At 39.9% G+C, this 13,135-nt stretch overlaps 1 protein-coding gene across 2 annotated transcripts in view; it reads right to left on the bottom strand.

Moving 5' to 3' along the window:
* The window catches only part of MAP3K5 (mitogen-activated protein kinase kinase kinase 5), a 107,172-nt gene that overhangs the window by 38,735 nt on the left and 55,302 nt on the right, over nucleotides 1-13,135 (bottom strand). For both annotated transcript variants that reach the window (XM_075413961.1, XM_075413962.1), the window contains exons 9-11: nucleotides 8,095-8,254; nucleotides 5,915-6,068; nucleotides 3,216-3,323 (exon numbers count right to left, since the gene is read on the bottom strand). In XM_075413961.1, the coding sequence (XP_075270076.1) occupies nucleotides 3,216-3,323; nucleotides 5,915-6,068; nucleotides 8,095-8,254 (422 nt within the window). The remainder of the gene's footprint in view (nucleotides 1-3,215; nucleotides 3,324-5,914; nucleotides 6,069-8,094; nucleotides 8,255-13,135) is intronic.

Here is a 13,135-nt window from a genome sequence, read left to right as displayed (position 1 = left end):
CCTCCTTTCTACCCTTTCTAAAAATGGGTGCAATGTTCCCCTCCTTCCAGTCAGCAGGGACTTCACCTGACTGCCATGACTTTTCAAATATGGTGGAGAGAGGCTTGGCAACTACATAATCCAACTCCCTCAGGACTCTGGGATGCATGTCGTCAGACCCCATAGACTTCTGTACGTGCAGGTTCCTCAGGTGGTCACAAACCTGATCTTCTCTTACAGCTGGAGGGAGTTTGCTCCCCCAGTCCCTGTCTTGCAGTCCACCCACTCGACAGGATTTCAGCCTAGTAAGGATCAAAGTAAGAGTCTTCCTCTTTGCAGTGGGCTGATAGATAATACACCAGTTTCCTCCACAAAATCTCTTATGAAAGAGAAATATTATACTGGTTATATTCAATTGAAAAGGAAGCTGGTGTCTCCCAAATTTTTCTAGTCCCTTTTCTCCCTGTAATGTTTCTGATGGGTTCTAAGGACTTTGACAAACTTGCAACAACAGACTATAATTGTACATCTGAAGGGGTAACTACCAAACTGCCCACTGCATTCTTTTGATAAGTATTACAGCTCACAGGGCAAGGATACCTGCACTGAGCATCAATCAGATCCTGGGCTACTGAATAAGCTTACCACAGCAAGGATTCTGGCCAGAGCAAAAAGTATTAGGGAGTGCATTTCAAACCAACATTGTCTAATGCTATTGATTAACACTAGGACAGCAAAAATAGGCAAAGAGCTAATCTGCAGAATGGGGCCAGACTTTTCAGTCGTGTCCAGCGACAGGTCAAGTGGCAACGGGCACAAACTGAGGCACAGGAAGTTCCGTCTGAACATGAGGAAAAACTTCTTCACTCTGAGGGTGATGGAGCCCTGGAACAGGCTGCCCAGGGAGGTTGTGGAGTCTCCTTCTCTAGAGATGTTCAAGACCCGCCTGGACAAGGTCCTGTGCAGCCTGCTGTAGGTGACCCTGCTTCGGCAGGGGGGCTTGACTAGATGACCCACAGAGGTCCCTTCCAACCCCTAACATTCTGTGATTCTGTGAAGTGTAACATAGTATAAAAAAAACTTTTAAAATGGAATAACAGAATTACAATAAGGGAAAACACTAAAAAGCAAAGGTTACAGGCTCTGTACAGCCAAAATATCTATCTACTAAACACGAAACAGGTACAGACTAATACATCCAAATCCTCCTCCCAGTCACAGGATGACTGGGCAGTCAAGTGACAGAGCTATGAAAAACGGCATTTCTGAAACTATCAAGCAAAATATCCTGGTAGCTAAAAGATACATGAATGTACCATGAAATAGTATTTTTGGAATATGAGTGCCCATGCTCAAGCAAGGTTAACTCAAACTGGAACAAAAGTCATGGCAATGAGATGCCACGTGTGGCCAATACACCAAGCCTACTTGTTTTGCCTAAAAAAACCCCAAGAAAACCCAAACACCAAGACATAGTAGGTTTCTCCTTAAAAATACTGTAATGTAAACATCAGAGAGAGAAAGGAACCACTTAACACAAACACTGTGCTAGCAACAGAACAAATGAGTATGGAATGGCAATAAAATTGAGACGGAAAGCTAGAAAACTTTAACACGCTTCTGGTTCACCAGCAGTATTCCATTCTAGGCTCTTCTAGAGGTGCAGGGGAATTCTCAAACCACTTCCCAGCACAAGTGGTCATCTGTGAAACCTACACCAGTACTCAGATGGAGCTTAAAGACTTTATGCGAAACATTGTACAGCAATAGTGTCTGCAACAGAGATGAACAGAACTCAGCAGTTCAGAAAATTCCTCTAGTCCTATGTTCCTTCTTATACTGTAGATAAGCCACTTAACAGAATGGAAAGTATTGTTTGGATGTGAACTACATACACACAAAAAAAGCCTACAAAAATATGCATGTACAAGTACTTTCTAAATAGACTTAATTCTGAATACAGAAATACTTTCAGAACAGATATTTTACAATAGCAAGGTTTATGTCGTAGTACTGACAAATCGTTATTCACTGTGTGGTAAACTTTGGTTTCACCCAAGAATTGCATAAATTTATTTTTTTCTATTATTCTCAGAGGCTGAGCCTACTTGGAAAAACATCAGTCAGAATAAACTACAAATAAACAGAAACTCATTGGTCTAGGCAAACAGTTCAGTTTGCGCTTTAAATATGCTATTTCAGCCACCGTCCATTTACATTTTCTCATGAACTTACAATAAAAATTTTAAGCAGTACAGCCTCACATATTCTGCACGCAAAAATGTTTCTCATTTAACAGATTACAAGTACAAAAGCTGAAGGATGGACTACCTAAAAAACAGGTCTCCATTGTCCCATCCTGAAGGCAAACGAAACGCTGCCACGGAAGAACAAGCAGTGCTATTTCTTACAAATCCAGTGCTGTGCCTCCAGCTGACCCAGCCTCCATCCACTTTTCATATACTCACCGCGTGTTTCCGTGCTCCCGTCCTTCTCGGAGGTTCTGTGATGTCCTGCCTGTCTTCACTCTTACCAACATTTGCTTCCTAAGCATTCCAGAATGCAATAATCATTCTAGGCTTTCCTCTCCCCTTGCATCTCCAGATTTTCTAAGTTCCTTTCCAAATACGTCTGGCTATCTCACACCTTGACATATGGACTTCCCAGCTTTTTCAATTTCTAGACCTTCAGAGCATCTGTCTATCCTTCTGCCAAATACTTTGGCTTTTGATTGATTCCGCTCCTATTTTAAGACACCAGTCTCTATTACTTTCATATTAAAGGAATATTTACCACAGCTGACAAGGAAGACTACAACTACAGGAAGATGATAGTTCTGTTTGTACAAGTAATGTTATGCTACATTATCTGTATGATGACAGTATATTGTAAATTACTTATGAAATGTTAAGTGACAGACTTGTTGTGTATTATACACTGCTTTAAAACAACCTGAAAGAAGATGCAAGTTCTTTCAGAAAATGATGGCGACAAAAGATCCATTGAACAACAGGACAGACAAAGAAAAAATTAAGAATGCCATATTAAAATTTAAAAAATAGAAAAAATGGATGGCAACATAAGTGCACAGCATCTTCTCATGTGTTACTAAAACATTTTTCTCCTTTGCAGAATCCATCATTAGATGCAACTGTTTACATCTGTTATGCCTTATGTACCATGCATACTTTTAAACTGTGAAAAAAGTTACAGCTACAGACAATATCATGGTATACCTTGTCATCAGGCAGCACATGCCAGATAGATACAGTCTTCTCCTCAGCTTCACTGTTGATGGAGAGATATGAGGGCTGATAGATTTTGGTTGGTTCTAATATTAAAACCTTGTAGAAAAAAAAATTAGGTGTTAGTACAAAATATGTAGAACTTTAAAAAGTACTAAAATCTGTTAAGACTATTTCTGTAGTCATACCTTCCTTACCAGGAAAAACAGCAGAAACAGAAGGAAAGGTAAAATTTTAGGTACTGGGCTAGTTTAGTATGACTGACAGTAACTTAAGCTTAAAAAAAGTGCCAATTTTAATTTTGTTTTTTTATCTAAAGCTATTATGTGTCAATTGGTAGCACATATCATAATTTTTCAAATGACTTCTGACAACTATCAGATTTTTAAACCTTCCTGTCACAATTCATTCTCTTGCAATGCCATTTGAGAATGTCCACCTCCCATGTGGACAGGAGTCACGCTATATCTTTATCAATTTTTGGCAGAAGCGCATTTGAGTAAATCAGAAAAACACATCAACCTAGAGCTAAGACCGAACTGCTTTTGATTTATACCACTGAACTGTAGCCACCAGATCAAATGATTTTCTCAAAAGCAGCAAGTACCACTGCAAGAAGCCGGCAGCTAAAGATCATAGAAAATTTCCTGGAGTAAGTGAAACAAAAAGTAGAACCATCACGTAAAAGAGACGGGATGCAATGCAGTAAGATTTAGTCTAGCATAACCAATTAGTAAATGAAGCCAGCCACTCTGCCACTTTAATAATGTTGTGACAGAACTAATTCCAGATCTTTAAAGCTTCCAGCATATGCTTTAAAGTAAATTGTTTGGCTATTTGGCATGTGGTTTCTCATTAGAATGACTTATTTATTCTAGATTTTCAGTGGTTAAAATCTGATGTCTATAACACCAAATCGACTGGGGCAATTTGGTCTACATCTAGTTATAAAAGAAATACATAAACACCTAAGCAGAAAGTCTTGGAAAGAGCCATGGCTTAGAGTCAAATCTAAGCCATGTCACCTCCTATGGAGTCAATAAGCACACATATACATGGGCAGAGGAGCAAGGTGAAACTTTGAAAAGTAACCAGGCATTTAACTCCGTAAATGATGACCAGTGGGATTTCAAATGTGTCTCCGGGCATCTCCAGACACTTATAATTTCTAAAATCTGGTTTAGGCCATTTCACAAATTGGGGTCTTCAGCCCCCACAAGTTACTGACAAGCTGTGTCATGTGTTCCTCTACAGGCCGAAAAGAGGACGACAACACTGATGCTACCAGATAAAAGAATAACCGACAGTTAAGCTACTACTGATCAAAGTCCTTAAGTTCAAGCTCTGAGAACAATTCACAACAAGGAAATCTGCAAAAATCTTTTTAGAATAAAATATTTACAAGAATCTGGGAGAAGAGAGGGAAAAGAAAGTTACTATGCTTCACTTTGTTGACCTGTTGAATGGTGTGATTTGCCTCCTGAATAGGCACAAACAGAGCTTCTGTGTTATGACAGATCATGTACGCCTGTCTGCAACACCAGGAAAGTTTCCTGTACAACACAAACTATGTGGTCACTGGGTTTATCTTTTGGCTCATGCTATCACAATGATCCGTTTCAGTTTGTCTCTTCATAAAAATCCAAACCATTTGGCTTGGACTGTTTTATAAATCAAAGCTTATTTCAAATATCTAATTGCACCATTTCATCATCATCAAAAATCTAAGAAGGACATGGCCTTGTCTTTTGCAAAATACAGAGGATTCAGAGTATTTTTTGGTTCCCTGCAAAACTTTATGTGCAATCTCCTTGGAGAAGGAGAACCAGACTCCCTAGAGCGTCTCGTGTTGCTTTCACTTTACTGTCTCAAGCTGTTGCTGTTCAACACCAGAGTCTTCCTAATGGTTTATTATCCTATCTACACACGGAAGCCAAAAGAATTGTACAAAACAACCAGTACGCATCTGAAGTATCTGGGAAGCAACAGCAACTTCTATTCAAAACAAAAAGCTGTATTTGCTAATTGTCAGCTAAAAGGAATACCCAAGCCATTATTTTTCATACATATATAGTTAAAATGTACACGGAACAAAGATCTTTTTACAGTGTACTTCCAGGACATTGTACAACACTAGGGTATCTAATAAAAATTTGCAGCAAAATATCTGTGGAAGAAAACAGAAAAGTATATATGTAATTGATAGTGCAATGTAGTTGAAATACATTGTCTAGTAGCTGGAACAACAGATTTCTGACTGCTTGGGCTAATTTTTAACCTCTAACAGAGCACAGGCTTAATTGGCAGTAGGGTATGCAAAGCCTGCTGAGCTAGAAAGGGACTGAAACTAAGTATCTTTTCTTCAAAATGTAATATAGTTAATATAGTATCCTCTGGAATACACTGCAAAGGTTTGCTTTAGAAATGTACTCATTAGCAGCAAACACTAAATATTAAAGTTCTGTCTTGACTTTCTTCCTCATTACTTTCATAAGGAACACGCTGTGCAATCCCATTGTAGCCACTTGCAATCAATTAAAACCAATCTAATACGCAGGCCAAATACATTTCTTCTGGGCAAGCAGTTTATTATCTGGCAACACAAAAACAAGCAGTGTTTTGTGTTCATTTCTTTCATGTTACAATTTATTAAAAAAGACACCCAACGAAACAACAAAACCACTACTTACTGGAAATCGAACTACAGACACATCTGTCTTTGTGGCTTCAACAAGGAAGTCCATCCAGAAGTCCACGAGTTCTTGTTTGGCCATATGTTGTTCTGGAGTCAGTTTCTTAAAATGCTGATATATCAAAATAGTCTCTACAATAGACTTCAGGTACCTGTGATCATCCAAGCATAAACAGATAGTAAATTTAATACAGTTTGTAAATAATAGTGTCTCTATCTTTAATCACTACTGAAGCACTCACCATTGCAACACCAAGGCAGGTGGTAAGATTTTGGTTCTCTACAATTGCTTTTAATAACAGCAAGTTCCCATTTAGAACTGGAAACGTAGCTGCTATTTTAGTAACCTGAAATACAAATGAGTTCTGGGACACTCCTTCCTGCACATATTCCTGATCTCATATAAAGTCTCCTTATCCTAAACCATGAAAGCTTCATGAAATAGTTAAATCCTCTGACCTATGGACCAAACTGAGCCCATGTCAAACTTGTTTCAGTAGTGACCAAATGAAAACTCAAGTGAAAAGTCCACTAGTTTAACTTGCTACTCTGTTCTGTCTTCTGTGTTGTATTTGCACTGGCAGATGTTTAACACTGATTTCTAAAGCATGACGCTTCTGGAACCGACTATCCCATAAAGGTGACAGCAGCTACGCTAAGCGGCCGTCTGGCATTGCTAGGGAAAGGATGGCAGCAGTGCTGAACGTTCTCCCCTAAGTGCAGCTCACCCCTCTCTCTGCTGTTCTACTTTCTGTGCATGGTTTATGGGGCTTCTTACAACATTGCTGCCTCTTGGCATTTTTGAAAAAAGTTTTTCGAAAAGAAGTTGTAAAAATAATCTTACCCGATTTTTATGAATACTACTGCAATTAGATATACATGCCTAAAGACGATTTACCACAGCTACCACCTTACCACAACTAGACTATTCATGGAAACTTTGTTTTCGGGCTTTTGACAAGAAGGTATAATGTAAACTCAGAGGGCCTTTTGGGAACAGTTCCACAGCTGTGCATTTTGCAGTCATCCTTCTTAGGCCATGGGGATGTCTGGCTTAAGGTACTGTACCTACTCCCCTTTGCACCACGTGGGCTCTGCTGAACAGCAGGCAACAGACTGGGAAGGAACTGCTCACAGGAGAGAGCCCTCCTAAAGCACAAATGTGTGCTTTATTTTCAGAGTTTAATCCACAGACTTAAACCCCAAAGGCACTGATACATAAAATCGTGACAACCAGACATTCATGAACTCCGTAAAACTCTAACAGGAGACTTCCCGAGAGTACTATCCAGCTCCTCAGTAAAACAACATATGCATAGTCAAAATACAAAACCTTGCAAATAAATACACTGTGAACAGCGTTCATGAAATATTTGGTCAGAACATTAGAGTTCTCAGTTTTGACAGTTCCCTATGTTATGCTGATACGGAAGTTTAGCACTTCCATATTTTAGTACGCATACATACATTCTACGAGGATCCCACCCCTCAATGAGTAGGTGACCAGTCCTTACTTGCTGCCTATATCCAAAACAGAGCAGGCGCCAGGAGCCTGCTGTCAGAGCACCCATCTATCGACCTTTGCATAACAGATGTTGAGTCTACAGGGTTGTCTTTAACCCTAGATTTATAAAACTTTCTGTTAATTGGAATTCTATCGGCATTCTTCTCAATCACAATGAGATGCAACATGCACCATACAGCTCATTCGTGTTCAAGTTCCTAAAACAGCTGGTACACGCAATAACCATCACAGCGTTCCAAGCTATATCCATGCCTCTCCAGCCAAGCTGTCTGCATTCCCAAAAACTTTCACGTGGTTACGACTAAACCCACACGCTGCTACCACTTCTCTTCAGCAATGTAACCGTTGAAGCACGGCACCTACGAGCAACATCTCCTTTCCCACTTGCCCTCAGAAGGGCCTGAAGTCAATGGTGAATCTGCCCTTCTTGGACATCAAATATAAAGACCCATATCAAATCTACTCCTGAATAAGGGCAAAAGGGTAAGAGCCCTGTCTGGATAAAAGTGCAGTGAAATAATACACAGACAGCAAAATCTGTTAAAAAACCAAACCAAATCTCCTGTCAGCTAAATACCATGCCAAATGTGAAAGGCGAAGGAGTCCAATGTTTTAATACATAGCAACGTATGTGATCTTGTTTATCACCTTACCATGCTGGTGCCTTTAGCTTAAACAGCTTTTCTGAAGCCTGGATCACTCTTATATGGTCATTAGCCAACATGCTGGCCCCCAAGAAAGATCCCACTTCCCAATAGCTCTGCAGTTTCTCCAAGCTCCCCTTTTTACCAAGCAGGCTGCTGATCTTTACTCCTGTAGTAAAAAGAATAATAGGTCACAGAAATGTATTAATGCAGTTTTAGAACAACCATTCCTGATTTGAAATCTATTAATTGCTTAAATTACTGTAGCCTCTCCATTTCAATGAAGTAAGATGGAAATCATACTTACCAGATAATGTTATATGCCTTCCAAACACCCTAAGTGGTAGCAGATTTTTTTTTTTTTCCCCTCCCGCTCTTCCTAAAGGCTTCTCAAGAAACGAACTTTAAGACATCACTGTCAGGACAAGGCCACAATCAGATTACCTATGTTCTTGCATGGACCTCATCTGTAAAGGTAAATTGGGGCCTTAGGCTACACAACACAGCTGTAAAAACTTAACAGATGCTGAATAAGGCACCTATTATGTTTTTTTCTGCTTTGTTTTTTTGACTTACAAGCCCCAAGCCCCAAACTTACCTTTATAGACAAGGTCCCATGCAGAAGGAACAGATGATCCACTGGGCTTCTTCCAGCAGTGATGTTCTTTTAATTGCCGCAAGTCCTACCCCAATGAAAGACATCTATTAATATTCATAAGTCCCTCAGCAACTCAAGACTATGGAAAGCCTCAGGTTTTATTTTGACTTGTTAAGTTTTCTGAGAACTACAAGTTTCCCTGTGGGCTGCAGGATAGTTTTTAGTTCATTATAGCTGCTAGATATTTGTAGCTAACATGAGATAGCTACACGATCCCTCGCACATAAAACAATTTGCAGCTTACAAGACAAGCCTCTTCGCCACCATCTAGTCTTTTATTCACTTTTCCCATGCTACTCCACTATGACGGTTTCCCTCCCACATCACCTTCCATTGTCCTTGATACTAAGGCTGAGTATTCACAAGAAATGTCAACGCAACTGTTGATCTTTATTTTTTCCTTAATCTTTCTTAAGTATCCAGCAGACTGAACTTCATGCTGGAAGCAGCAATAAATCTTATCAAAACAGATATGATTACGTTAGCTACATTTCAGTCTACAAAATTCATCCTGTTTTCTCACATTGTTCACATTTTTGCTATCATCATCAGACAATAGATGCAATTTCATACTTCATAAACGTTTAAGTGGTCTATAGTCTATTTGACATCTATATTTCACACTTTGTGTTCTCTTGCTAACAAGCTATTGTCATGCTTGAGTAACATACAGAACAAAATAATACCTAAACCATATGAAAACATTACTTGTTCGCTTCTTGGGAAAGAAGTTTGTTTAGTTGTTCCCAAAGAGAAAAAAAAGCAATAGATTTTACAAAATATCTCAGATCTACCTGAGATACGATGCAATGTACATCTCCAACAACTCCACAACGTACAGCAGTGACCATCTCTATGTATATCAGCTCTGCAAGGCTTTAAGTCAGGGTACTATATACATGCACATTGCCAAGAGACTGTTCGAGGACGTACACCTGCACTTGTCGGTGTAGGACAGGCAGAGGGAATTCGTGTTCAATGCGTTCCATCTCAGCTGGGTTCTAGAAACCAAAACCTACATGCTATCCACATAACACAGCAAATGGGAAAAAAAAAATTCTCCCCAGGACCCTACAGTAATACCTTCAAAGGCTGAAGGGGTCTTCCAGAATGTTTAAAACATTTGCATGCATGGGAGGACTTCAACACACAAGAGCAGATAGACACCTGCTAACTTCCACAGGCTTTGAACGTGACCTCATTACAAGGAACATAAGGAATTGGTATCACAGGGATACACAAACCATTCCAGAAGCGTATGCCTTTGCTGGGAGGAAGGGGAAAGGGAGCGATTTAGCTGTGTGGAGCACCTTCACTGAGCACTGGGGGACGGCACTCAGCTGCTGTGACCGCTGACAAGGCACCACAAGCCATTTGTCACAGCGAGCAGCAGCACTGGTCTCTGGTTCACACGCAGACATCCCCTGGCACGCTTCACGGCACCTGCGGGAACCCACCCACTACAATCCTCCAGCACTCCAGACATGGGGACAGAGCCAAACCAGGGCACAAACTGGGCGCGTGGTTTTGATGAAAAGTACAACTTGCATGGGCAGGGGAACTGGGATACTGGCCTAGCATGGAGCAGCGTTTGTTAGGAGCATTAGGACTGGTGCTAGGGAGGATCTGGAGTCCCAGCTCGTGGGATAAGGGAAGAGCTGTAGGAAGATGGCAGGAGAAAGGATGGATGTGTAGCATCAATGATATCTGAGGACACCAAGTTTGGGAATTCTAAGAGAAGCTTCCTGTGAGACAGTCAGCATCACTGTCACTTAGCCTGGATGAACTGGAAGTTTTACCCAAGTATGCTGTGAAATGGATCTTATTACCTTAGAGAAGACAACATCAGCCCCTCATTACATTCTTCCGAGAGAGATGAGGTACTTAGTGCTAAAACTCACTCTGATTTGCCAGCCTTCCTCTACAAAGCTCCTCTACAAACTTACTTATCCCTGAAAGGCAAGTTGGAAAAATGCAGTACCGTGCAGAGACAAAAGCAATAGGTTTAAAAGACTGTAACTTTAATTTATGGAGGTGGGGTTTTTTGTTGGGTTTTTTTTGTGTGTGTGTGTTTTCCAGTGGTTTTGGACTGTTTTTTTTATTGGTGGGGTGGGATGACACACAACACCTTTCCACCTTTCTATGCAAACATGCAATGTGAACATCATGGATTTCACTCCAAGTTTGTGGTCTTCACATATTATTTATCTTCTCTAGTTTATTTTGATTTCACCATATTTAAAAGTGTTTTGAGAAAACCCAAGCAAAGTCAGGACATTCTCTTCTTCCATGATAAACCTGGCAGTCATTGGGGAGGGGGCGCGGGGGAAGCAGCAGCTGAATTCCAGTGTATTTTATCAAAAATATTTAGCCTTGAAAATAAATTAGCCAAAACAGAGGAACCATTAGCACTAGAAAAGTCATTGTTTTTGTAATTCCAAGAATATACCTACAGCTTGCAAAGAAAGTAAGATACAGCAACTAGATACTACCAGTTAAATATTATTATGAAGGCTTTATAAATAAACTGCTTTCCTTGCTCAAATATTGACAGAACAATTCGTATTACTGGATCCTTTGTGTGTTAAAGTTGTACAGCCTGCAGAAATCATTTCTGCCAATGCAAAGCACTGCATTTCTGCTTTGGTCTCAAAGTTCTGCAATTTTGTACACTTAAAGCAATACTGTTCAGAAAATAAAAGGAGGATTTTCATTAATGCTTCACATGATCATTTAGTTGTGAACTATTATTCCAAAAAGTAGAGATAGGAACTTTTACAACACAAATTTTCTGATCCGATGCGGGTTAGTAAAAAATTCTCTTGGGTACTGGAATTATTACATTATTGCCAATGTAATCAGATCCGCATCTTTTAATTATAGCTTCATCCACCCTCTGAAATGCTGTTAGAGACCATATCCTTCCTTAGCCTTTCCCAATATAGCAAACAGAATTTCTGTATAACCTGGACTGAACTTCAACCAGCTTGCTCTCCCCTCTCTCCTCATCTCTCACTGGAAGACAGACTTACTCTAATTTCTGTGTGCTACAGATAATGCTGCAGGTGGACACCACACTGAAAGCACTGCCAGGCAAATCTAGCTACTGCTAACAAATAGTCTTGTACACACAGAGCTAAACAAGAGGGGACATCAAAAGAATTAACACCCATGCAAGAGATCCGTGGGACAGGAAAAAAACAAAACAAAACAAACCAACATTTTCCCACACAACCTCTGTGGTTTTGCTTATTTTTATCTAAAACATTAATGTTAGACCAAGACAAAGAAAATACTTAATTGACCTCAGAATCTAGCACAACTCAAGCCAGCTGACAAACCTCATTGTATCAACAGTGAGCACAGTCTTATCGCCAAGAGATCAACAACCAATGACAAACACAGCATCTATATTTACATATATATATTTGAAGCCTTGTTTCAGAACAGCTAAGTCAGTCTGAGGCTTAAAGTATTTTGACAATATTTCCTATAACAAAATAAGAAAGACAGACACTAGTAGATAACAGGAGGGGTTGCTTCTCTGGACATATTCAAGACCTGCCCAGACAAGGTCCTGTGCAGGCTGTTCTAGGTGACCCTGCTTTGGCAGGGGGGTTGGAGTAGATGACCCACAAGGTCCCTTCCAACCCCTACCATTCTGTGATTCTGTGCTATATCAAGGGTTTTCATCAGACATCAGGTAGATGTTTACATAAGAGAGGCATGCCAGAAAATAAACCTCCCACCAAATAGCTGCTGGATATTTCTCCACTAAATCACTCATCAGCCATGGATGCAACCTTAATTTCTGTAATGTTCTCCATAAAAACAATAGGGAAGGGAACACTGGACAAACTCACAAAAAGACAATACCAAACATCTGGTCCCTACAAATAACACCCAGATTTCAACAGTACAATTAATTTGTCTAAATCTAGTTGGCTGTGTGTAATTGAGAAGTTTAAAACTGAAGGATTCAAATTAAACTACATAATAAACATAGCCCAGCTTTGCTAAACTATGTAATTTAAAATTAGGCCAGCTGAGTAAGTATTTGCAAATGCTATGTACAAAGCAAAACATTTATATTTTTACTCCTACACTAGCACAAGAATTCAACTTTCAGTGTAGGAGATGAAAGCATTCTATCCAACCCAAAAAGTAAAATCTCACCCGCTCCTAGAAGGGCAAACACAGTAGTTGTGGCAACTCTACGCAGCCCTTCTCATCCAAACACACACCTTCATTCACACCAGAGAATTTAAATTTCACTTCCATTATCTATGTGAAAGTAACCATCTCACTTTGACCTTCACACTCAAAAAACTTCTCTTTCTAGAAAATTACTTCCAGACATACAGTGCACACCTAACTTCTAAACTAGAGCAG

This window comes from Opisthocomus hoazin, chromosome 2, assembly GCF_030867145.1.
Source record: "Opisthocomus hoazin isolate bOpiHoa1 chromosome 2, bOpiHoa1.hap1, whole genome shotgun sequence".
Classification (NCBI taxonomy): domain Eukaryota; kingdom Metazoa; phylum Chordata; class Aves; order Opisthocomiformes; family Opisthocomidae; genus Opisthocomus; species Opisthocomus hoazin.
This window is presented reverse-complemented; position numbering and strand designations above follow the sequence as displayed.